The 25161-nt window shown below is 38.6% G+C and overlaps 1 protein-coding gene across 2 annotated transcripts in view; it reads left to right on the forward strand.

Annotated features, from left to right (window-relative positions):
* The first annotated feature begins 2051 nt into the window (after window positions 1-2051).
* LOC121510014 (dynamin-1-like) overlaps window positions 2052-25161 on the forward strand; it is a 28213-nt gene continuing 5103 nt past the window's right edge. The window contains exons 1-23 of one of the 2 annotated variants that reach the window (XM_041787876.1): window positions 2052-2535; window positions 8347-8420; window positions 8508-8657; window positions 9552-9755; window positions 11353-11451; window positions 13267-13427; window positions 13733-13875; window positions 14107-14242; window positions 14449-14516; window positions 14609-14747; window positions 16624-16710; window positions 17205-17275; window positions 18365-18413; window positions 18538-18549; window positions 18816-18929; window positions 19026-19135; window positions 19448-19559; window positions 20179-20190; window positions 20366-20533; window positions 20613-20699; window positions 20874-21025; window positions 21108-21272; window positions 24573-24608. In XM_041787876.1, the coding sequence (XP_041643810.1) occupies window positions 2375-2535; window positions 8347-8420; window positions 8508-8657; window positions 9552-9755; window positions 11353-11451; window positions 13267-13427; window positions 13733-13875; window positions 14107-14242; window positions 14449-14516; window positions 14609-14747; window positions 16624-16710; window positions 17205-17275; window positions 18365-18413; window positions 18538-18549; window positions 18816-18929; window positions 19026-19135; window positions 19448-19559; window positions 20179-20190; window positions 20366-20533; window positions 20613-20699; window positions 20874-21025; window positions 21108-21272; window positions 24573-24594 (2496 nt within the window). In that variant the 5' untranslated portion in view covers window positions 2052-2374 and the 3' untranslated portion in view covers window positions 24595-24608. The remainder of the gene's footprint in view (window positions 2536-8346; window positions 8421-8507; window positions 8658-9551; window positions 9756-11352; window positions 11452-13266; window positions 13428-13732; window positions 13876-14106; window positions 14243-14448; window positions 14517-14608; window positions 14748-16623; window positions 16711-17204; window positions 17276-18364; window positions 18414-18537; window positions 18550-18815; window positions 18930-19025; window positions 19136-19447; window positions 19560-20178; window positions 20191-20365; window positions 20534-20612; window positions 20700-20873; window positions 21026-21107; window positions 21273-24572; window positions 24609-25161) is intronic. The other variant, XM_041787875.1, reaches the window with a different exon arrangement.

Here is a 25161-nt window from a genome sequence, read left to right on the forward strand (position 1 = left end):
TGATTACAGCTCACAAAAATCCACTAACTCAAAATATCAGAATATCACACAACATCAGTCCACAATAAGGATTTAAAATATAGAAATGATGACCTGGAAAATTATGCTAATTTTGCAAAAGTTTCTGTTTATGTGGCAAAACATGAGGCCAATCAGTCTGCGGCACTGCTGGGTTGTTGTGAAGCCCAGGTTGCTCTGATAGCGGCCTTCAGCTTGGCTGTATTGTTGAATCTGGTGTCTTTCATCTTCCTCTTAACATTTCCCCAGAGATTCTCTCCAGGGTTCAGGTCAGACCAGTTGGCTGGCTGATCAAGTACAGTAACACCAGGGTCAGCAAAACAGTTTCTGGTAGTTTTGGCTTCACTGTGGGCAGGTCTCAAATCCTGTTGGAAAAGGAAATCAGTATCTCAATAAAGCTTCTCAGCAAATGGAAGCTAGTGCTCTAAAATCTCCAGGTAGATAGCTGACAGAGTTGACTCTGGACTTGATATTGGACCAACAGCAGTAGATGACATGGCACCTAAACCATCATTAGACTTCAAACACCTTGGATTATGTCCTCTCTGATCTTCCTCCAGACACTGGGACCTTGATTTCCAAATAAAATTCAAAATTTTGTTTCATCTGACAACAGGACTTTGGACCACTGAGCGATGATCCAGTTCTTCTTCTCTTTATCCCAGGTGGGAAGCCGATGATGTTGTCTGTGGTTCAGGAGTGGTTTAACACTAAGAACACAACACTCATAGTCCATTCCCTGGACACATTTGTGTGTTAGCTCTTGATGCACTGACTCCAACCTCAGTCAGCTTTTTTCTGAGGCCCCCCTATGTTTTTGAATCTGCTTTGTTTGACACTCTCCTGAAAGCTGAGCCCATCCCTTTTGCACAATTTTCTAATATTTTCAGAATGTGGATTTTAGATCTGTGTGAGCTGTAAGCTATAATCAACAAGATTAAAACAAAAAAGTTAAAATCTTTCACCTTGTATGAGATGAACCTAGAATTTATAAAAGTTTATTTTTCAAGTATATCACAGGAAAAAAAAGAATTTTAACATGATATTCCAACTTTTTAAGATGTACCTGTATTTTGAGTTATTAAGATACTGAGGTTTTATTTTAAGGTTAATGATAAAAATTAAATATAATTAATTTACACGTAACAAAGTGGGCAGCAGTTGCAGTGTAAATGGAAAAGGTGAAAACAGAAGATTAAAATAGGTATTTTTCTTGCTTTAATTCATGTAAACCAAGTCACAGACCTATCAACTTTAGTGTATTTCATGTGTCCTTAATGCACGAGTCTATATCCCTAACTGATGATTGGCCATGTTTAAAGAGAGAAAAATTGTGATTTATTATGTAAGACGATCCTGCAGTCCATCAGTCTGTCATTAGTAACTGATTTTAATTTATTTATTACATTTTTACACATGATTAAGTTTGGCTAATACTATTCTATGGCGCCTCCTGCTGTTCCCTTGGTGAACCACAGTTGTGCATCATCACTATCCTCACGTGTAATAGAGCTGCAGGGAAACACCAACACACCGGAAGTCAGACCTGAACATTTCAGAAAAAGATGAATTCTTTCACCTTGATGACTGTCACGAAAATTTTACAGCAACGGCAACGTTAGGGACTAGGAGATTACAGAAGCACCAAAGCATGATCTTGAGCTCTTTTAAACATTTTTAGATGAGATGATAAAGTTTAATGAATACGAAGAAAATACAGAAATGAGAAACATAGCTGACACGGAAGTAATCAATTGTAAAATGTCCTTATGTGGGGATGGAGGTTAATTTTGATGACATTCAGTTACAAAATGTTTGACAAGATGCATTGAAATCCTAAACCTGCTTTAAAATACTACGAAATTTTTTTTTTTCAAAATCCAATAACTGTATTTAGCTTTACATTTTATCTCCAGAAATGACCGCGAAAATAACTGTTTTATTGGTTGATTTGATTTCTAAACGAAGACCTGGGGCTCCTCTGGTTTTATTGTGAAGGTACTGACCGGATGTGTGTGTTGGTCTTGCTGGCCGGTCCCTCCCTGCAGAGCGGAGGAGAGCGGAGCTGAAGGTCACAGCAGGAGTATCCTCATCGTCACTAATTCCTCCGTTCATCAAACAATACATTGATTAATCAGCTGATCGGGGCCATCAGCTGCACGCGGAGGAGAGCGTCATGATGTGAGACCGGAGAACGGACATCCATCTGCTGCATCCCTGCCTGTCTCACTGCTGCCTGTCTGTCTGACTGATTCTCCACCAGCAGCCTCCAGCTCCCCCACCTCTTCTCTCTCCTCCACCTGCCTGTTTGTTTCTCTCCGCCTGTCTCTCTCTCTCTCTCTCTCGTGTCGCCGTCATGGGGAACCGGGGGATGGAGGAGCTCATCCCGCTGGTTAACCGGCTCCAGGATGCCTTTGCCTCCATCGGCCAGAACTCGAACCTCGACCTGCCACAGATCGCGGTGGTGGGCGGGCAGAGCGCCGGGAAGAGCTCCGTGCTGGAGAACTTCGTGGGCAAGTAAGTCCCCCTTCCTGTCTGTGTGTCCTAACCGAACCAGGCCCAAATCCAGACTAAGCCCACCATCGTCTTGCGCCCCCCAGTAGGGCAGTTTGAATACGCTGTCAGAGGGAGCCGCCCGGCCAAAGACAGGCCTGCTCAGCAGCTGAATAAATTGAACAGCCTCTTCTCTATTTATGTGACAGAGCCTTAATGTCAAAATCAGGAACAAGGCATATAGAATTCTCCATTCACAGTGTCATTCAATTGCATGTAACAACCACAAATAGATTCAGAGTGTGACTGCATCTTCGAATCACTTGTTATAATATTTGGCTCATTTGAAGTGATGTTGACTGAAGATTTGTACTGCCCTGCTGCAGAGCTTTATTTCAGTTCAGTCAGCCAGCTGGAAGGGCCATAATATGCCATTTCTATGCTTTAAGGTGAAAAAGTCCTGAAAAAGTCATCTTTAATGAGGGCTTTTATTTGCATCAGATTTCAGTACACAGATCGATCTGAACTACTGTTAAAAAAACAAGAAATCATCAGTCATAGGTGTTACAAATTGTGAGCTTAGTATCAAAATGTTTTTCCTTTGCTGATATGCTAATACTAAAATTGGAAATAGGCAGACATGTAATAATCTGATAACAGTGATTTACTCTAAAAGGAGATAAAGCCACATAAACCCAGTCTCAACCCAAAAACCCCTAACCCTTTGGTTGTGAATTGGTAGCTATCGTTGATGCTTGGTCTTTGCTTGTTTCTAATCCAAACATGAAAAAAAGATTTGTAAGGGAATTCCACTGATCCTTTGTTTATAATCCGGTTTTGACTGTCATTCATGTCATTCATTTAAAAAATCTTGTTCCATGCTGTAATTTTCAATGCTGGAAACTGACACCAAGGGCAAGGTGTGAGATAAAGTGATGATCAGCACACTGCAGAACCAGACTTTCATTTTTTAATTAATTAATTAATTAATTAATTTATATATTTTACTTTTTTTCAGGCCAGATTTACAGACCTTGTAAACAATGAAGGAATACTCACCTTAAGAATCAGGCATCCTGACACCTGCTAAGCTAATGTTAGCAGCAGCTTGACTTGTAGGTGTTTTCAGACTGCCTGTTTATTTATTTTTTTATTTGCACATGAGCTATACAGTTTGTTATGACACTGATCCATCTTTAACAGGGAAAGAATAAAGTGCAGAATGAGCTGGTGGGTAGGAAGCCAGAACAGCTTATAATTAAACCTCAAAATATAATCATTAGACTTTGTAACAAAAATATAATCAACAAGACATTTTGATAAAAAAGAAACAGAAGAAGAGAGAAGCTCATGAAAAAAAGAAAATGCGAAAACAAAGTTCTTGGAAATAAGTTTACAGTGCAGATTTATGGTAAGTATTAAGCTATGTTATATATTTTAGGACATATAGTATATGGGTACGTGCACTGTATTTATCTACATATATATTTAATGTATACACCAGCATGAAATAATACATTTATCTTTCTCTCTCTCTATATATAAAAATACGTTGACACTTATTTTTATTGTTTTAAATAACATCAACTTTGATATTTCTAATGTTATCATTGTCAATATCATATTTTGTTATATTTGCACCCTAAGACAACATTAACTTCTTCTGTCATAGTCTCAGCGTGCAGCTTAACTAAAGGCTAGTTTTTGGAGCTGATGACTGTTGATATCCATAGCATTTTTTCAGGTGTTAATAATTATGGTGACTGATCAAAACATGAGCTCAAATGAACAGAGATAAAGCTTTGACATGGCTATGCATAAAATCTTGAAAGAGAAGGCTGGTAAGTTTTTTTCAAGCCCTGAATAAGAGGAATTTCTGCAATATGCAATGACATTGTCCAATATTGTGAGGAAATGTGATCCCTACTTCTCCAACAAATGTTTCAGTAAAATTTTAGCTATACAGTCTATCCATAACCAGTTTCATAGACAACTGGCTTTTTTCTAACGACAACAAAGTCTATAGGTTTTTTTTTTTACATTGTGATTGTTTTCTAGCTGGCTAGCAACTCAAGAAGTAAAAAAGTGGAGTTAAGAGACGCTGTCTAGTGGAAGTTAAATTGAAAGTTAAATCATCAGATGGCTGCTGATGAGTTTGCATCACAACAGATTGTGTTCAGCCTCTGTGGGCTGTCATGTCCCTAGAAAAACCCACTCAGAATATTTCTTGTAATTCAAATGAAACCTGAACACTTGTGATTCCAACATTCAGTCCTGTGCTTTCTCACTTATATTGTTATGCTGAATCTGTGAAAACAGAGTGATGCCTGGGCTGGCTGTGTCTTTTTCTGCTGTTCTTCATGTTCTGAGCTCTACCTGTGTTTGTTCTTGGTCCTAAATCCACATCAATTTCAAACAGCAGAAACTTCGTATGATGTGTTCAAGTGTCTTGTTAGATCTAGAGTAACATCCAAAAGAGTTAAAAGGGACCATCATAGTAATCAGACATGCATGGATTAAAAAATAAAAACAAAAAAACAGGAGTGTCTGAATGATTCAGAAAAAGAATAAAAGATAAAGTGTGCTGCTCTCAAGGCCCAGACTGAAGCTAGACAGTTGAGCTCTCTGTTTTTGCTCTCAGGCTACAAGTGTTCTGCCTTTTCTGTTTGTGTGGGGGTTTATTAACCTGGCACACCAGATAGATTTGTTTCACACATCCATTTGGGAAACCTTCAATACTAAGCATTTGGGAAAGGGCAGAGGATTTGAAAAAAAACTCGGAGTGTGATTGGATGAACGTTCTGTCTGTCACATCTTTATGGGCCAATCAGAGGAACAAAACATGTGACTTAGTCGTGACCTCTTACTGTCCTCAATGGTAGAAAATTTAGCTGTGAAGATTAAAGCAATTTTTTGTACCAGTTTGTAAATATGTCTGCTGTGAAATTGCAGATTTAAACATGGGGGTCTATGGGACATTGACGAACTTTTGGAGCCAGCCTCAAGTGTTCATTAGAGGTACTGCAGTCTTTAGCATGTCTCCAACGACTTTATTTGCAGCAGAGGTCAAGTCTCGTTTCTTTTAACAGTCTTAAGACATGGAGGTAAACTGATGGCTTGAACTTGACTTTAAATGTCCATCTACTGTCTGTTTCTGCCTTGAGACTAGATTAATCTAGTCAGCTGGAATTGGCTCCAGCCTTCAGTAGATACACTTATAACAATGAATAGTTGACTGGTTTTTTGTATCCTTAAGCTTTTTTTGTTTTGTTTTTTTACTTTATGCCAGGGGTGTCCAAACTTTTTCCTGTGAGGAAATTCTTATACCTCACCTTGAGGATATTAAAGTTGTAACAGTTAGTAAAACCAGTCTAATTTAGGTTAAGATATGCTTAGTGATTGAGCATGCCTAAATAGGTAGTAAATGGCTGGCAAGGCAAATAGTCAATAGTCATTTTAAGGATTTGCTGGAAGCCAGTTAGATTTCAAGCAGCCCTGGCTGGCCCAGGCTACCACTAACCTTGCAAAGCAGATGGATACGCCAATTTCCATGTTTCTCACTGGGGAATCCATCTTGCAAAGCTCCCATCTGAACCGTCTGGGCCCGGTTAGAAAGTGACAGGACCAATCAGCGTCGAGGGGCAGTACTTTCGGGTGCGGTCAGAGTCATGACGTAAGCAAGCAGCAACAAGAGGCCAGTGCAATTATGGTGGAAGAGCTTAGCATGGATGCTGCTAAAGCACCAGATTTATCAGAACTTTACGACATTTCTTCGTTAAAAGAAGATCCAAGAACAGCAGTGAGTTGTTTTCTTTTCAAAAACGACAAAAGTTGTGTACTGACATGACTATAGTCGCCATGGTTTGCATTATTCCTTGGTAGCTGCACACCCACACCTCGGTCGCGACTAAGTCACGTGTTTTGTTCCTCTGATTGGCCCGTAAAGATGCGACAGACAGAACTTTCACCCAGTCACACTCCGAGTTTTTTTGAAATCCTCTGCCCTTTCCCAAATGCTTAGTACTGAAGGTTTTCCAGACGGATGTGTGAAATAAATCCATCTGGTGTGTCAGGTTAGGCTACCACTGGCCCCACACCTGGAATGCTACTTGCTGCTGTAATCCATCAGGGCATTATAAAATTTTGGATCTTACTGCAGGCCGATCAAAAATGGACTGCCGGCCACATTTAGCCCCCAAGCCATAGTCTGGGCATACTTGCTTTATGCTAACACAACCAGCAAGACAGAAATGTACTTAATGCAGCTGTACACCATAAAGTTTGAGCCAAAAACAAAACATTAGCAGCAAAACACCAGGTCAGATCTGATCAGGTTTTGTTTGCCAAATGAACAGGCAAATTAAAATTAATGTTGATTCTTAATCAACATTAATTTGACACAAATATGAGCTTTTAGATAAATATGCAATTAAGAAATACAGGTCCAAGAACAGATCTGTGAGGGACTCCAGAAGTAAATACCGTCATGGTAATGATTGTGCAAAGTCATCTATACTGAGCTGCCAACCAAACTGTACAGAAAATAAAGATAACTCAAACATCATCCTGTAGTATTTAACTACTAAGTTTTAAATTATTTTTTTCATGCATTAACATGTAAGCACAACTTGGATTTGTACCATTTGAATATAATATATGCAATGCACTCCCTTCCTGTGTCATCTGTCATTCTAATACTACAATACCACAAAATATTGATATTAAAAATAAAAATGATAAATACATATGTAAAACATAATATCTAAGGTCTATAGTTCAATTCCTGCAAATGCTAACGCCTGATTGGCTGAATATTTTTATCTTCCTCCTCAGCCTGAGGATGAGTAGGCTCTCTCTCTGTTCCTCTCCTCTAATTGGTTGCTTTTGGTCACATGACTCAGTGAGGCTGAAGCAGCATTGCATGACAATAACAGCGTGATGTGCGTAAATGTGTGTGAATGTGTGGGTGTGTATGTGTGAGCATGTGAGCTGACTGCAGTGGAGTCACTGACTGCAGCCATTACTTCACAAACACACACACACCATCACACACACACTCTGAGGATGTCGTGACGACGTTCCTCTTCGAGCTGCTCTGAAGGATTCACATATAGATGCTGCTCACATGTACATGTATCATAATGTTATTGTAGAATTTTGAGGAGTAAAATTAAATCTAGTGCTGTGTTCCACTGTTAAATGTCTTGTAATGTGATAATACAACATGGTTAATATAATCTCAGAATAGGTTTGATGGGGTTTTTGTTTACACTGTACATAGAGGGGATTTCACTCTGTTTTCTAGATGCTCTGGATGACTTAGATATAAACAGACATTATAACAGAGCAGCATAAAGATAAAAATAGACACCACTATGTCTGTAAGCATGTCAGCCAATTAAAATATGCACTGCGTAAATGTATATAGAAGCAAAGACTACCACCTACAGTTATACATTTTATATTTACAATGGGCTGATAGACTGCTCCTGTCCATTACAACAAATGTGTCCACTTTATCTATACCTCTCACTTATTTCCCCTCCTTTCTACAACTCATATCCTTTTCTCCTTTATCTTTCATTTCACTCTTTTTCTTTGTCTCACCTCTCCTGTCTAATCCCCATTTTCTCCTTCTCGCTTCCTCAATTGTCCTTTTCTCCTCCCTGTTACCTCTTTATCCTCCTATCTCCATCTCCTCTCCTACTCTTCCAATGCTCTTTCCTCTCCTCTTTCCCCTTACCCCCCCCCCTTCTTTTCCATCTTCTCTCTCCTTCTCCACCTTCTGCTCCTTTATCCTCATTCTCTCCTCTATTGTGTCTCCCTTTCTTTTAGGGACTTTCTCCCCCGTGGCTCTGGCATTGTGACTCGCCGCCCCCTGGTGCTGCAGCTTATCAACTGTCCAACAGGTAAGAATCTACCCAAATACACAAATAACATAATTAACCTGATCATGCTACTGATTATTTCTCTCATGTTGTGCATCACTTGATCAGAATATGCAGAGTTCCTGCACTGTAAAGGGAAGAAGTTCACAGAATTTGATGAAGTTCGTCAGGAGATTGAAGCTGAAACTGATCGTGTCACTGGAGCAAACAAAGGAATCAGTCCAGTCCCCATAAACCTTCGAGTCTACTCACCACATGGTAAAATACATAGCGGGTATTTTCCCTGGTACTGCTGTTGCCCCACATTTAGCGTTCATGACTGCATGGTATATAAAGACTTAGAGAACACTATCAGTGAAAATCTGAACAGGACTGACATATTTGAATACAAAACAATATATTTGATTGGCAGTTAGCTCTTAAAAGACAACACAAGCTCCCAATAGACTAACACTGCCAATAGGCAGTGTTGCTTGTCAAGTGATCCAAGGTTTATCAAGCTTTTTCAGTAGCACTTATTTGACCCTAATAACATTGTAATTTCATAGTGAATGGTGGTAATAACATAGTAATAAGCTGGCATTTTACCAAGTAATAATTCAGTAATTTTAAGGAAGTATTTTGCAAGTAAAAATGTATGAATTACCAAGCAATTCCTCGTAATATTGTGGCAGTTCTCTGGTAATTAGATGGTATTTTACACATCTGGACTATCTATCTATCTAGCTAGCTAGCTATCTATCTATCTACTTATCTGTCATCTGTCCATCTGTCTGACTGTCATCTGTCTGTCTTTCTTTCTTTCATTCTCTTGGCATGCTATTTTTGGGTTTAACTCTTAATATGTCTACTTGAATATTAGTTTGTAAGCTAGCATCAGTTGTTGTCAATAAGTGGCTGAAAACTTAAGATAGCGGTTGTCTTATTGTAGCTAACTGGCTTTCAATTATGTTTTGAAATAAACATATGGACAGGTAACACTAATTTTAAATTTTTCTGTCTTTTTTGTTTTAGATTAAACAAAAGTAAGTAAAATGATAATGCTTGTGAGATTCCCTTGATTTGTAAAGCTAAATCCTGGAGCACTGCAGTGACATTAGAATTTTATTTAAACTAGAATGTAAGTGAATGCCTTTATTTTTGTGTTCTCAGTGTTGAACCTGACCCTGGTGGATCTTCCTGGGATGACAAAGGTGCCTGTTGGAGACCAGCCGGCAGACATTGAGTATCAGATCAAAGACATGCTCATGCAGTTCATTACCAAGGAAAACTGCCTCCTATTGGCTGTGTCCCCTGCCAACTCTGATCTGGCCAACTCTGATGCACTAAAAGTTGCCAAGGAGGTTGACCCACAAGGTGAGAGTCCACCACATGTTTATTTGTGTTATCTAACCCTTTCACCCATTAAACCCCCTATACTTTGACACTTGCTAACACAGGTTAAGCATTGACACCCACAGAAACACTAAACAAAAGAGGATCCCTCTCACATGTTAGTTCCCAGGGCACTTAAATCTTATAATCTACATTACAGTTTTTCTCCATTGGTTTGGCTCATTTCTTGAAACAGAAATTACATTCTTAAAATAACATGGACAAACCTCCAAACTACTTGGCAATTGTTCACAAAAGAATTGAAGAATCTCCTTCATTTATCAAATTGCAAATGTCTTAGTACATGTCTCAATGTCTCAGTGCGTCTTTGCAAATGATTAAGTACAAGTAGCCTGCATTTAGCACAATTTCCAAGTGAATAGATCTTGTTGATCTAAACTGATTGTTGACTTCTCAGTCTAATGGTTGTTCTCTCCAAAACATGTGAGCGTCATTTCATTGTATAAGTCATCACATGCACAATAGTCTGTTCAATTGTCAAAATTAGTCAAGAGCATACTGTAAAACCATGAATACCATACATGAACCTCTTGAAACATTGGATAAATTGATTGACAGTCAGGTGAAACTAGAACTTTAGTAACAAAAGAGGAGTTTCACACATCTCAGATGACCAATCAAACTGTGTTTACTTACCTGACAGGTGTTGTCCATGATTGTGAATGCTGCCAAACATGTATATATAGAGCTTGTTTTTTGTTTTTGTGTTTATATTACAGAATGTTATGCTGTATACATTTTCTTTTTACTCTTATGTATGAAAGTTACTTACAGTAATGTGTGTGAATAAAAAGTTCCAATTTCCTTGGCAGTATGAGTGCAATGTGTGATGTCAAACCTTGGAGGCTATTCTTACAGTACCGTGAAATCATAAAATCATATATATATATATAATTTTTTTTTTTTGAGTATTATGCACAATTTTATTCTGTTAGCTAGACAAAAAAAAGACTAGCACAGTAACCACTGTCAATGAAGGACTGGGCTAAGACTGAGAGGTGGACATGAGGGATATTTCAATGGTCATCTGCCATAATGACAAAACATCAAAACATTTTTACTTGCAGTGCTTGCACAATGCCAAAGGGACAATGCATTTTGGGGGCAAAACTCTTTATATGAGAATAGAATTTAGTTTTTAAGCATGAGTGAACAGTTTTGGGAGAGATATGAGCTGTTGCAGGTGTCAACCATAGTGTTGTTCTGAACCATCCAGGTCATTTTGGCAAAAGCACCAAGAGTGTTGAGAATGTTTGGTCTGCTTAAAGAAATGAGCCAAAGCAATTGAGAAGGATCTTTGCATTTTTGGTGGCACTGACTATTTATATGGGAAAGAAATTTAGTTGTGAAGCATGAGTGAACAGTTTTTGGAGGGATACGAGCTTTTGCAAGTGATGTATGGTGTTGTGCTGAACTGTAAGACTGTTTTGCCAATGATCTTAGAGTTTTGAGAAAGTAATTTCTGTTTCAAGAAATGAGCCAAACCAATGGAGAAAAACTGTTAACTAGCTTATCATGAAGTTGATGGAAATAAATAATACTGAATATGTGTGCTCAGGTCTGAGGACCATTGGTGTGATCACCAAATTGGATCTGATGGATGAAGGAACCGACGCCAGAGACATTTTGGAGAACAAACTGCTGCCACTACGCAGAGGTACAGAAACGCTTCACCACAGTAGTGTGTTATGATGTCTTATCATTTTCCTGATTTTGTAAGTTTATAAGTTTTGCTTCAGTTTTCAAAGCAGTAGTTACAAAGTCATTCCAAGTTAAACAATCATAGTATTAAGTTTCAACCTGGAAAAAACCTGGAGATAAACAAGCGGCAGCCTCTTGGTCTAGACAAGATGATGACAACAGATGAATGCTTGTGATTGAAAAGATAAGCTGAGGCATGGTTTGAAAATCTTTCTAGCTAAAAAAAACAGGAATGAAAACTTCAAGAGAGTCAAGGCATTTCTTAAAGCTCCGATAGAGAACTTTTGGCTTGTGTTGATTGTGTGACCTTGTGCACTAAATGGTACACTATATGGACAAAAGTATTTGGCCAAACTTATAAATTAAATGCAAATTTTTCATCAGACCAGTTTCTACAGGTGTATTAAATCAAGCACTTAGCCATGCAGTCTCCATCAACAAACATTTGTGATACAAAATCTGTTGTTCTGAAGAGCTTAGTGACTTCAAGCATGGTACGTGATGGATGCCACCTTTGCAAGAAGACAGTTCATGAAATTGCATCCCTCTTGGATATTTCATTGTCATGCAGGTGATATTTATTCAAAAATGTTTAGGAACAACAGAAACTCAGCCACAAATTGGAAGACCACGTAAAATCACAAAGCGAGGTCAAACAACTGCTAAGGCACATGGTGCATGAAGGTCGCTAATGCTCTGCTGATTCCATAGCTGAAGAGTTATGAACTTCCAGTGGCATTAATGTAAGCAATAGAGCTTCATGGAAAGGATTTCCATGCAAGCCTCACATCACCAAGTCTAATGCCAAGTGTTGGATGGTGGTGTAAAGCACATTGAAACTCGAATTTTGAGCAGTGGAAATGTGTTCTGTGGAATGCTGACTCACACTTTTCTGTTTGGCAGTCAGATGGGCGAGTCTGGGTTTGGAGGATGCTTGGAGAACATTACCTGCCTGACAGTATTGTGTCAACCGTGAAGTTTGGAGGAGGAGCAATAATAGTGTGGGGCTGTTTTTTAGGGTTTGGGCTAGGCCCCTTATCTCCATTGAAGAGCAACCTTAATTTTCAGCATGCTAAGACATTTTGAGCGATGCTATGCTTCCAACTTTGTGTCAAGAGTTTGGGGAACCCCCTTTTCTATTCCAACATGACTGTGCTCCAGTGCACAAAGCAAGGACTATAAAGACATGGTTTGATGTGTCCTGTGGGGAAGAACTTGATTGGCCTGCACAGAGCCCTGACCTGAATCCCATTAAGCACTTTTGGGATGAACTGGAGCGGAGATTGCGAGCCAGACATTCTCGTCCAACATCAGTGCCTGACCTCATAAATGATCTAAAGAATGAATGGGCAAACATTCCTACAAAAAAACTCCAAATCTTGTGGAAAGTCTTCCAAGAAGAATGGAAGCTGTTATAGCTGCAGAGGGGCAACTCCTCATTAAAGTACATGTATTTGAGTAAAATCTCATTACAGTCCATGTTGGTGTAATGGTCAGGTGGCTGAATACTTTTGTCCATTAAGTGTTATCTTATTTTATGTTTTCTTAATTGTATTATTGAAGGATAAAACATGTTCCTTCCTTTTTATGTTCAACATTGATTGTGAATATTTGCCTTGAAAAACATAAACAAAGACTGTTTCTGCAGTGTGATTTTTACCTCCTTATCTGACACTGACACATAAGACAGTACCGAGCCACTGTTCTGCAGTTAAAACGCCAGACTATTAGGCGTGCATGTAGTAGTGTTAACAGACTCTCATTGTATCAGGATACATTGGGGTGGTCAATCGCAGTCAGAAGGATATTGATGGGAAGAAAGACATCAACGCAGCTCTGCAGGCAGAGAGGAAGTTCTTCCTTTCACACCCGTCATACCGACACCTGGCTGACCGCATGGGCACCGCCTACCTGCAGAAAATCCTCAACCAGGTAAACAGAAACATGCAGGGTGATTCGCCTTTAAAATCAGAATGAGAAAGTCTGTTATGACCTTCAAGAAATATATGTTCAGACAACTGTATGATAGCTGTTTGCCAAATAATTTAATAAAACCAGCTGACATTCAGCCAAATAAAACATATTGTGCACTGTTATTGCTTCTACCGTATCTTTACCATGTGTGATGTTTAGGTCAGGATTAGACAGTGTAATGAAATGGTGATCAGTCAACAAGAATTGATTTCATATAGGGCTATAGAACTTCCTTTATAATAGCATTTCTCTGTTTCACCCAGCAACTGACCAACCATATCCGAGATACACTGCCAGGGTTGCGCAGCAAACTGCAGAGTCAGCTGCTGTCCATCGAGAAGGAGGTGGAGGAGTACAAGAACTTCAGACCAGATGACCCAGGGCGCAAGACCAAGGCCCTGTTGCAGTCAGTTACTTTATAGATACACAGTAAACACAACATAATGCATGCTTGTGCTTAAAAACTGTACAAAGTGTGATTCCTAAGTAAAAATTAAACCACTCAACAAAAGTTCATGCAAAAAATATTGGCCAACTGAGGTGCCATTTCTGATCACATATCAAATGCATTTGACTGGACAGCATTTATTGCATAACATCACTTATCACATGTTAACATGTATTCGCATTCTTTTAGGATGGTGCAGCAGTTTGCTGTGGACTTTGAGAAGCGAATTGAAGGATCTGGAGATCAGGTGGAAACCTACGAGCTTTCTGGGGGAGCGAAGATCAACAGAATTTTCCATGAGCGTTTCCCCTTTGAGCTGGTCAAGGTAACACATTTACACACAAGATTGCACATGCAACAGACATGCTGGTGTGTCAGAGGAGGAAATTAATCATAAAATAACAGTTTTCACACAAACACCGGCTGTATTCCATTTAGATTTGTGAGGTATCAGAAGTGGGATAAGAATCAGTCGAGCAGTAGCATGAGTTTGTGTGTAGCATTTGTGTAACTGTGTTTATGTGTGTGCAGTTGGAAAGTGATGAGAAGACTCTGCGAAAAGAGATCAGCTATGCGATCAAAAACATACATGGAATCAGGTGAGTTTAAATTTAAGGCGTGATCTGTTGTATGTATGTGTATGTGTTATATTACCGAAGTCTGACCTTTTTCCCCCGTGCTCTCTGTGCAGGACCGGTCTCTTTACACCTGACATGGCTTTTGAGACTATCGTGAAGCGTCTGATTGCTCAGATCAAGGAACCATGTCAGAAGTGTGTTGATATGGTGATCAGTGAGCTGGTCAACACTGTGAGGCAGTGTACACAGAAGGTATAAATATTCTACCACTGCTACTTTATCTACTGTTGCTACTACTATAACTGAAACTACTACACAACACTAAGGCAGTGATCAAAAAATCAATGCACAATACAATGTAAATATGCCATTAATATAAATATTTCTGAATTAGCGCAATAGCTAAACTTCATCTTGATGTCTGAAGGCAGGTAATTACAAAACATTGAACAGATTTAAAATTACAGGACAGTCTGTAAGACAGGTCAGGGAAAATCTGAAAATATCAAATCTAGTGTGTTTGTGTATGGCCAGAGTTCTCCATGATGTCCATGGACAGATCATTTAGTTGTATTTTAGATGTATTTATATGTCCTTAGTTGTGTTTTAAATGTTGCCTGTCGTACAGTGATCCCTGCTGGGGTTCTGTTGGTCATGTTTCTGGTAAATTGTTGTTATTTATGTGAGACACAGCTGCACCATGAGTGAAGTTATCCACTGAGTAATAGGCTGACTTCAGGTTTTCCTAAAGGATGCATAGTGTTCTTCATTAGTATGTATTGCCTTGCGAGGAGGCTGACTCTGTCTTCTTTGTTCTTGCAAGAGGAGACCCAGCCTGCCACAGATATTCAATAGTAACTGCAGCTCTGCCATACTGTAAAATATTTAATACTTTCAGAAGTGTACTTCATCTTTATTAGTGTAGGCCAATATAGCCAGCTTGGTGCTAAATTTAACACTGTATGAGTTCAATTAACCATGTCAATTTTGTTGTGAATTTTACTTCATTATAGAGGTGTGACTTTACCTGAACAACCTGGCTGGAGATCATTTCTCTTGTTATTTCCAATAAGGAAAGATCATAATGTGTTCAACTCCTCAGTAGCTACTCAGTACTATTACTTCCACTCCAGTAAACTTTAACCAGAATAACTGTACTTACTCTTGAGAACAATAGTCATGCATTTTTTCCACCTCTGCAAATAGTACTACACAACAGCTAGCCAAAGTACAATAAGTATCCAAAGTATCTGATTCTGTGAGGTAATTTCCTACTATAACCACTATGATCCACAGTTGTACACAGAATTATTAGCCAGTGTTCAGAGAAAGTTTTTGTACTGTCTCTATTTTTGCTACCATGGTATGACTACTACCTCTACAATCACTGCTACCATCCTTTCTACTACTGCTACTACTACTGGTATTACTACTATAAGAGTACTGCCAGTATTGTGATATTAATTTGAGAGTTCATTATACTGCTTGTTATGATATGTCATTGATTGTTTATTTACTTGGGTATTTTCTCACAAGAGAGAATAATGTTATTCTGAAACTCATCACTACTCTGATTCAGTCATAAAAATAATCACAGCAGTGATGTCAGGGCAACATCTCAACCTTGAGTGTAGTATTGTTTTAAACACCATTTATATAAGCAGAAATAGTAGTAAGACATACAATTTAACAACAGATTGAAACTTCTTAGAATGCCTGCCTGAGGCAGATTGATATGTATAGTAAAAGATCACTCATTAAATACCTCTCAAAAATATATCACTTGGAATTAAGTGTTGTATAATAATAATAATAATAATAATAATAATAATAATAATAATTTTTATTTGTAATTATGCATATCATAGTCCTCTAACTTGTGCTATTTGTGTGTATTTGTGTTTATTACGTTAAACTATATCTAGGTACCTTTTTACTATTCTTTTATTTATGAATGTTTCATTTTTTATACTGTTGATGACTATTTGTTGCTGCTTGTTAGTGCAGTTGATCCTCTGTTGTCTGAAGTTCCTGTGAAGCTTTTTCTAATCTTTTTGTGCTCAAACATTAAGTTTTGATAATACCCGTGTGGTTCAGTATCTCACTTACCTGTGTTTCTGTTCTACAGCTGGCTCAGTATCCAATGCTCAGAGAGGAGATGGAGAGAATCGTCACTCAGCACATCAGAGACCGAGAGAGTCGCACCAAAGACCAGGTCAGTCCTCCAACCTACCTGTCAGTGTGAAAACTGTGTCATGTCGTTCTGTATACTTCATCATTCACCCGAGAATCACTAGTTTTTACTTTTCTTCCATAACAAAGTAATCCAGCGATAGTTGTCAGTGCATCCATGGATCTCGACTAGGTAGAAACCTTGGAGAATATTAGTTATGCTTCCATGATGGCTGCCGATCAAACTTATATGTGCTGCTTATTTTTTTCATCTTTCACACTTGTAAACACATTTCAAACACAGAGCCAAATATCAGTCCGAGTGGATTAACAACTGAGATCATCTTAAAATACAGGAAGAAGGCTTAAGTGACAGAAGGATTAGTCAATTCCCTTAAACAAGAGGAGGTTTTATTTTAAAATTATTCCTGGGTCTAATTAGGGAAGAGTTATTACTGCATTACTTAAATGTTCATTTGATAAAATAATGATCATCTGTCTGACTCTCCATCTTTTCGTTCTGCTCTCTGCCTTCAGGTGATGCTCCTGATTGACATTGAATTGTCCTACATTAACACAAACCATGATGACTTCATTGGCTTTGCAAAGTAAGAAACACAGCATCGGGGTTCTCCCCTGGAAATTTGAGGTCTAACAATTTATTTCCTTATTTTGGGTTTTTTTTATGCACTTGTTCATCATTATTTTTTCTTAATGTGAAGACAAAACTTTTTTTTTTCATTTCAGTATTAACCTAAATGTCTTGCATTCACCTACAACATAGTTTTCACATCAGTGCCATTCATATTCTAATTACACTCGTGCAAACATAACAGATACGTTTTCTCCTTTGTTTTCGGTTATTCAGATTTTAACATGAAAGGGGATTTACTTTAAATCTGTGTGTTTTTATCCAGACATTTGAGTATACATGTTAGTTGTTGGAAATATTTAGCACTTTTTGTTTGCCTTTTTCTTTGTAATACTGTTCCAGTATGAGCAGAAAATGGTTTAAATGACTCCCTTTGGTCGTCATTGACCATTGCTTTCACTACACAACAGAGGTCATGACTATATAAACTTCACCCATCACTTTCTGCCTCAGTGCTGCAACAGCTTATTCTTTTATCATCTGCTAATGATCAATTTTTTTTTTTTTAATACTTCTGTAATAGTTCGGCATACATCGGCATGGTGCAACCAAGACCTAAAGGTGTTGAATTTTATATAAATAAATGGATAAAGTATTATGATAATGTAGAGAAGGGATACAGGCAGAAATTTGGACAAAAAATTAGAGCAGAGTGCTATCCTGTCCTGACATTTTTGGCTAGCCTGCTCCTTGACTTGTGAAGAGTTCAGCTGTGCACATCCCCCCAGATCAGGCTTGGGGTTGCAGGGACAGAGGGGTTGGGATTTTCTGTGTGTTGATTGCATGTGTGTGCAAAGTGATTCATACCATACCTGGTAACTTTGATATCCTCAGAGAAACATAACACAGCTATTAGTCTGTTAATGAATTAGCCTATTTATAGTAGGCCTGTGAAAGTTCAGTGTTTGCAGGTATGCCTGCTGGCCAAAGGATACATCCATATCTATGATTAAGTGACTCACAGTAACTTACCTGTTATCCTGACTAAGACAAGATGGGGAAGCATAAAAATAATAATTTGTCTCCTTTACTGTCCGTGTGTCAGTGCTCAGCAGAAGAGCAGTCAGATCAAGAAGAAAGCGGCAGGAAACCAGGTGAGTCTGTGCTGGTAACTGCAGGGGACAATGAACAAAGTACAGTATGGGGGGATTTTTATTTATTAACATTTTCTTCTAACTCTTTCTCATTATTCCCCTCTGCTGTTTCTATGGCAACCAGGACGAGATCATGGTGAGTGGTTTCAAAGTGTGTGTGTTTGTGTTGGCGTGTAATAATTGCAGAAGACAAAGCCAATTTATACAGTGCAGCAAGGGAGTGATGTCAGTAAAGATGTGTACACACTACAGTGCTTTTCTACAGTTTCGGAGCACTTCAGCACTGCACAGTTAGTGAAGCAGATTTAAAAGATTTTTTTATTATGAAAACTGTAGCTTTTTGTGTATATTTTTTTTTGTTTTGTTTTGTTTTTTATTTTATTTTTGTACGTGTATATGCAGGTGATCCGCAAAGGCTGGCTTACCATCAACAACATCGGTATCATGAAGGGAGGAGCTAAAGAGTACTGGTTCGTCCTGACTGCTGAGACACTGTCCTGGTACAAAGATGATGAGGTAATACATGTAACACAGCACAGCACAGTGACTTATGATGATGATTTTTCTTGCTCCCTCTGCTACACATATGCACAATGTTGTTGCCCCCTGCAGGAGAAGGAGAAGAAGTACATGCTTCCTGTTGACAACCTGAAACTCAAAGACATTGAGAAGAGCTTTATGTCCAGCAAACATATCTTTGCCCTGTTCAACACTGAGCACAGGTGGGGTTTTTGTGTGTAGACTTGTACCTAGTTCTTCAATTTTTATCTACAGCAATGCAAAAAATAGATCAAATGTTGCATCTTCAGAAGATCAGTTATATTTCTTGTAATCAGTCAAATAGCTTGCCAAGCAAGGAAATTCCGAGTTCAGACGGTAGTGAAACAAATTTTGAAAGATGTGCATAAATACAACATGCAAATACTTACTGTGTCCATTTAGCTGACATGATTTATGTCATTAAGCAGCAGTAAACATTCGTCTGTTAGTGCTGTTTCTACAGCATCTTATCAAATTAACTGTAAATGTTTCAGGAATGTGTATAAAGACTACCGTCAGCTGGAGCTGGCCAGCGAGTCTCAGGAGGAGGTGGACAGCTGGAAGGCTTCTTTCCTTCGAGCAGGAGTCTACCCTGAACGCAGCGTGGTATGCCTCATTACTACAGCTACATTGGCACATTTTTACAGCATCAATGAAATGACTTTCCTGTATCATAACTACATAACTGCTGCTATTTTCCTACATTTTTACCACAAAAATACTCAAGATTGAATGCATCCTATGGGCTGTGTTTTAATGCAGTATTACTTTATTGCTACTGCATGACAAGTGCAAAATTTTACTGTGATATTCTTTTTTATGCTGTGGTATGACTGTATTATGGCTACCAAATTATTACAGCAGCATTTATTCCTCTTATCTACATTATTACTTAAATTTCATTGCAGTATGACTTATTAATTACTGCTGTCTATGCACATATATAATGCAGTATTATTATGTCATAATTTCAGAAATACATTATAACAGAAGTATTTCTTATGACATAACTACATTATCACTGCAGCATTACTGAGTTTAATTATGTGTTGTGTTGTAACTTTACATGATTATGATTACTGTAGTAGTACTCTGTCATTTGTTGTTTCTGCATTTCTTCACTATTACTTTTTGTTATTCCCTTATTGTTAGCTGTTATTGTATATGAGCTTTAAGCTATGTTTAATTATCTATGCATGCTTTTTTCTTCTTTATCCTCCTACAGGACAAAGAGAAGGTGAGCTCATCTCTCTTATATACTGAGATCTGATGTCTTTTTTCATACCATTAATTTCTACAAAAATGAAGATTATATTTTTGTACATGTTGAAATTTGCTGTATGTGTAAAGGTTTTTGTGAAATATATATTATTTATATACAATATTCATGCATAATGGCCATGTTTCTGTAGGTGGAGACTGAGGAGGCGAGTGGAGATGGGCAAATCCACAGTATGGATCCTCAGCTGGAGCGACAGGTTGAGATCGTCAGGAACCTGGTGGACTCTTACCTGTCCATCATCCATCGCACTGTCAGGGACCTCATCCCCAAGACCATCATGCATCTGATGGTCAACAATGTAAGGGAAGCACAATCACACACAGGTATACACAGAGGATTGGTACATTTAGTGATGCTTAAACCTTTTTCTTCCTCAGACAAAGGATTTCATCCACTCTGACCTGCTGGCTCATCTCTACTCCTGTGGAGACCAGAACAGCCTGATGGAGGAGTCCCAGGAACAGGTAAGGAGACAGAGATAAACAGGTGTTATTAGTGAGGAATATACTGTTAAGTTGCAGAAAAAAGTAAACATTTAAGTAAAATAGCCTGATACATAATTAATCTTGTTTTAGTGTTTGTAGTTCTCAGAGGATAAACCTTGAAGCTCTGTATCTCTTTCTTTGTCTCTTGCCCAGGCAATGCACCGTGATGAGATGCTGAAAATGTATCATGCTTTGCGCGAGGGCCTCAGCATTATCGGTGACATCAGCACCTCTACCATCACCACAGCAATGCCTCCACCTGTGGACGACTCCTGGCTGCAGGTTACAGGGATGCCGGGGCGCAGGTAACGCAATGCAACATAGCAGCTGATACACTCATTTATAATGACAAGTCAGGATCACTGAGATTCTCTGCTGCATTTACAGTCGGTCCCCCATGTCAAGTCCGACTCCCCAGCGTCGAGCCCCTCCTGGTCCTCCCCGTCCAGGTGGCCGTGCCGCCCCATCTCGCCCTGCAGTGTCTCCCGACCCTGGACCCCCGCCCTCTGTTCCCTCTCGACCCAATAGAGCACCCCCACCTGGAGTCCCCAGGTAAAACACAAACGAGTTAAACGTGACAGACTGGGTGTTTACCAGTGTGACCGTTGTCAGTGCGATGCATTCAAAGACTAAAACAGAAACCTGTAAACTGCTTCAGTATTTCTGAGGTGCATTTACTTCTGTATGTATGAACCCACACGTTTAATCCTTCAAAGACTCCTTTACATTGTACCACCACAGTGATATTATGATTGATTCCATAAATTCTCAGATTGTGTGAGCTGATTTTGACATAGATGCGTGTAGATATTTTGAATTAGATGTTAGTCAACAGCTCACATCAATATTTACCTTGAACATTTTACTTCATCACTAAAAGAAGATGGAACTTAACTCACATACTAGCTAAAGACAAGAGGAAGATATTGGGAGCCATTTTACTGCAGGAGATTACTGTTACTTACTGTTAGCTAACTCAGCTACATCATCAAGCTAAAGTTAGCATGCTTACATAAATTTCTGACTGAGAAGTAAATTAATTCATATTGTTGGCATATTAAAATTGAAGGTAACAACATCAACTGAGCTAAGTTTGATTTACAATTTAAAAGACATCTATTTATTCAAAACATGCTAACAATCTAAATGACCTAATAGAGTTGGTTAGCTTAGCTTAGCTTAAATATATATCTGAATACATAGTGTAAAGGAAACATTTATTCATATGGATATACATTTAACAAAGACCATGAAAATCAACTTAAACATCTGTGTTACAGAACATGTAACTTCTAGATGATGTTTCTGTATGGACTTCCTGTTTATTAATAAGATTGAGAGGTCATGTGATTCCTTGGACAGATGTATACTAACTAAAGTCCTAACTGACTGGGACATAAATCACAACTTTGAATCTTTTCACTCATTTCTGAAAACAAAGCCTATTGCTGTTCATACTGTTATTATTAAGTTATGCCTCAATTTTTTCTTTAAGTCAGATGGTGCACACAAGTGCATATAACTGTAAAAGGCTTTATGGTTTGAAAAAAGTTTGGTATTTGTCTAATGATCAAAAACGTATCTCAGTGATATGTTGATTTTGTCAATCCCCTGGAACTGATATTTTGCATTAAGTTGTGAGTAAGACTTTTTAGTGATGCTGCATTCAGGAGTGTTAAAACTGTTTTGTGGATAAAATAAATACATTCTAATTGACATAAAAAAAACACCACAATCAAACATGATCTTTGTGATCTGAGGAAATTTCTTCAGATTCTTCAGAGAGTGGCACAAGATCAAACTCCATCATTTTTCCACATTAATAATCTTTTGTCAACACTAATCTGAGCAATATTTTGTTGTAAATGTGCATCAAGTTAAGGTCTGGTGGGTGTTTTCACTTATTTTAGTATGCTTACTAAAGTAAGCCTTGATGACATTTACCAAATGCTGAAAGACTTGTACCTGAAAAACATTAGAAAATAGTTTTTATAATGAAAACAAATCATCCAGCCTTTAACAAAAGGCAACACAGACCTCTACCAAGCTGGATGAGCGTTTATTCTTTATTCTCTAATGTGACCTGAATGCAGCATGCTCTTGATTTAAAAATGCCAAGGTGTTCAGGGCAGTGTGGTGAAGGCTTCCAATGTCCTGTTGGTTTGATTTTAACTAATGTATTAATGTATTAATTTATTAATTATTTACGCTGAACTGGACACCACACAGTGTTTTACTAGAGCAGATGGAAGTTCATATTCAGAGGAATGTGTTTTCTGGGTAGAGATTCTTCTTTGTTGGTGCTGTAGAACGAAACCTGCGATCCACAAACAACCTGCACAGACATGGAAAAGAAAGACTGGTCTGTCTTTCTTCCTTTTCTCTGCTCATCTTCTTCTTTTCATCTCCAGACCTTTTCACTCCATCATCTTTGAATACACATCCTCAAAATGTTAAAGGATCAGTCCCACATTTTGGGAAAACCCAGTTTTATTTCTGTGAGTCCAGTGCAGAGACGTGTCCAGGATGTGTTAGCTTCACCTCAAACAATACATGGAAGTAGAGGAGAGCTGTTTTAGATATTTCAAACATGAAAAAGGCAGTCTTAAAGTTCTTCAATGTCTTGTATTAGTTTGGACTTCACTTAGATGTTTACAGAAACAGGCTAGCAGTGCTGTGCTTTCAGTGTTTGTGCTAAGAAAGGCTGAACACCTCCTGGATCATCTTTGTACTTGATAGACAGAGAAGAAACTGATACCAGTAGTAATGACCTGATACCATTTATACATCCACCTGGAGTTTGTCTGTCTGTCTGTCTTAATAGACTTTTTGCATGTGACGTCACAATGTCTGTCCTGACCGAGCCGGGATGGCAGTAGCGGCAGTTTTTTTTTCTTTCAAGGAAAGCTTGGAAAGAATTAAATGTCAGAATTAAATACCTGCAAATATTTTTTTGAAAAACAGCATTTTCCATGGCTACATCTAATTTGTAACAGATGCAATGACTGGTGTAACGCTAATGCTCGCAAACACTGATGTTTCCTGTTTAAAACGGGACCCTGTATACTGATGACTTTGACCCCATGAGATGTTGAAAAACAGAGTACTAAACCTTTGTGTAGTTTTCCACCAAATGCATGCATGATGAGCATAATATGAAATTCTAACAGATTTAACGAAGAGGAATTCCCATGGACAGCTACTACACAGGCATCAAGGCTTTTTCACTGCCTTTTTACAGATCAACACCTCTTTCAGTCAGGCCTTTGAAAGTTTCTCTGAATCACTAGGTTACTCATCTCATTTAACAGGGTCTCTGACATTTTATTTAGTAATCTAATTATATTATGTTGCTTTTACAACTTGAACATTGACTAAAATGTATTTTAGCTTTATGCCAACACCAGCACTTCTGCTGCCACTGTAGTGAGACGTCATGGTGGTCACACGTCTGCAAGTGGTCAATACTTGTCTGTCTTTGTCTGCCTGTCTTTTCATTGTCTCCGTCTGACTGTCTCCGGCTGACTTTCGATCCGTCTCTTTAACTTTTAATTTTAGCATCTGTCTACCTGCCTGTCTTTCTTACTCTTTCTTGCTCCTCTCAGTGACTGCCCATCTGCCTTTTATGTCTCTGCCTGTCTAGCTGCCCTCATGTCTGAGTACCTGCCGGCTCGCCTGTCTGCCTGAATGTCTCTCTTCGTCTTCTTGTCTGTCTGTCTGTTTGTGTGATCCTGTTCTAACAGTACCTTTTAAGGCTAAACAGGAAGCTCTCAGATGTGTGAGTGTCAGAGCAGGTGGCCACACCCTCTATCCCTCCCCCCTCATATTGACCATATATGGTTATTTTTTCAGAATCTCTATCAGTGACCAGTGAGGAGTTCACCAATGGTACGTCAGCTGTCTGTGTGATGTCACTGTTTCTCATAACCTCTGTGTGCTTCATCGTTCAATCAGATAGCTGTCCTCGCCATGTGACCCTGCCCACTCTCTAGCATCATGATAAGCTGTATAATTGACAGCTCCATTGCCTGTTACTGATTGTCTGTCTCTGTCTGTCTCTCTCTGTTTGTCTATTCTTATTTTTTTGTTTGTTTTTTTGTTTTGTTTTTTGTGTTGTCTCCAGTCGGAGGGCTCCTGCATCTCCATCCAGACCCTCCAGACCAGACTCTGACTCCTTCATCTAAGCACACATATATAATGCACTTAAAAAACAATACATTTCACTCAGTATAAACACTTGTAGGTCACATCAGATATCAGTATCCAGCTGGATACTTCATGTTCACAGAAGTCTCATGTTTCAGACAGACCAAGCGCTCAGAACCATCTTCTTCATGTTCAAAACAACTTCCTTTGGCCTTGTCATGATAAGTTTAAAACAAACAACCTGTACATCGTGGTTAAAGAATAGTCAAACTGGTCTCTTCTGGTGTTGTTCCAC

This window comes from Cheilinus undulatus, linkage group 5 (genome assembly GCF_018320785.1).
Source record: "Cheilinus undulatus linkage group 5, ASM1832078v1, whole genome shotgun sequence".
Classification (NCBI taxonomy): Eukaryota; Metazoa; Chordata; class Actinopteri; order Labriformes; family Labridae; genus Cheilinus; species Cheilinus undulatus.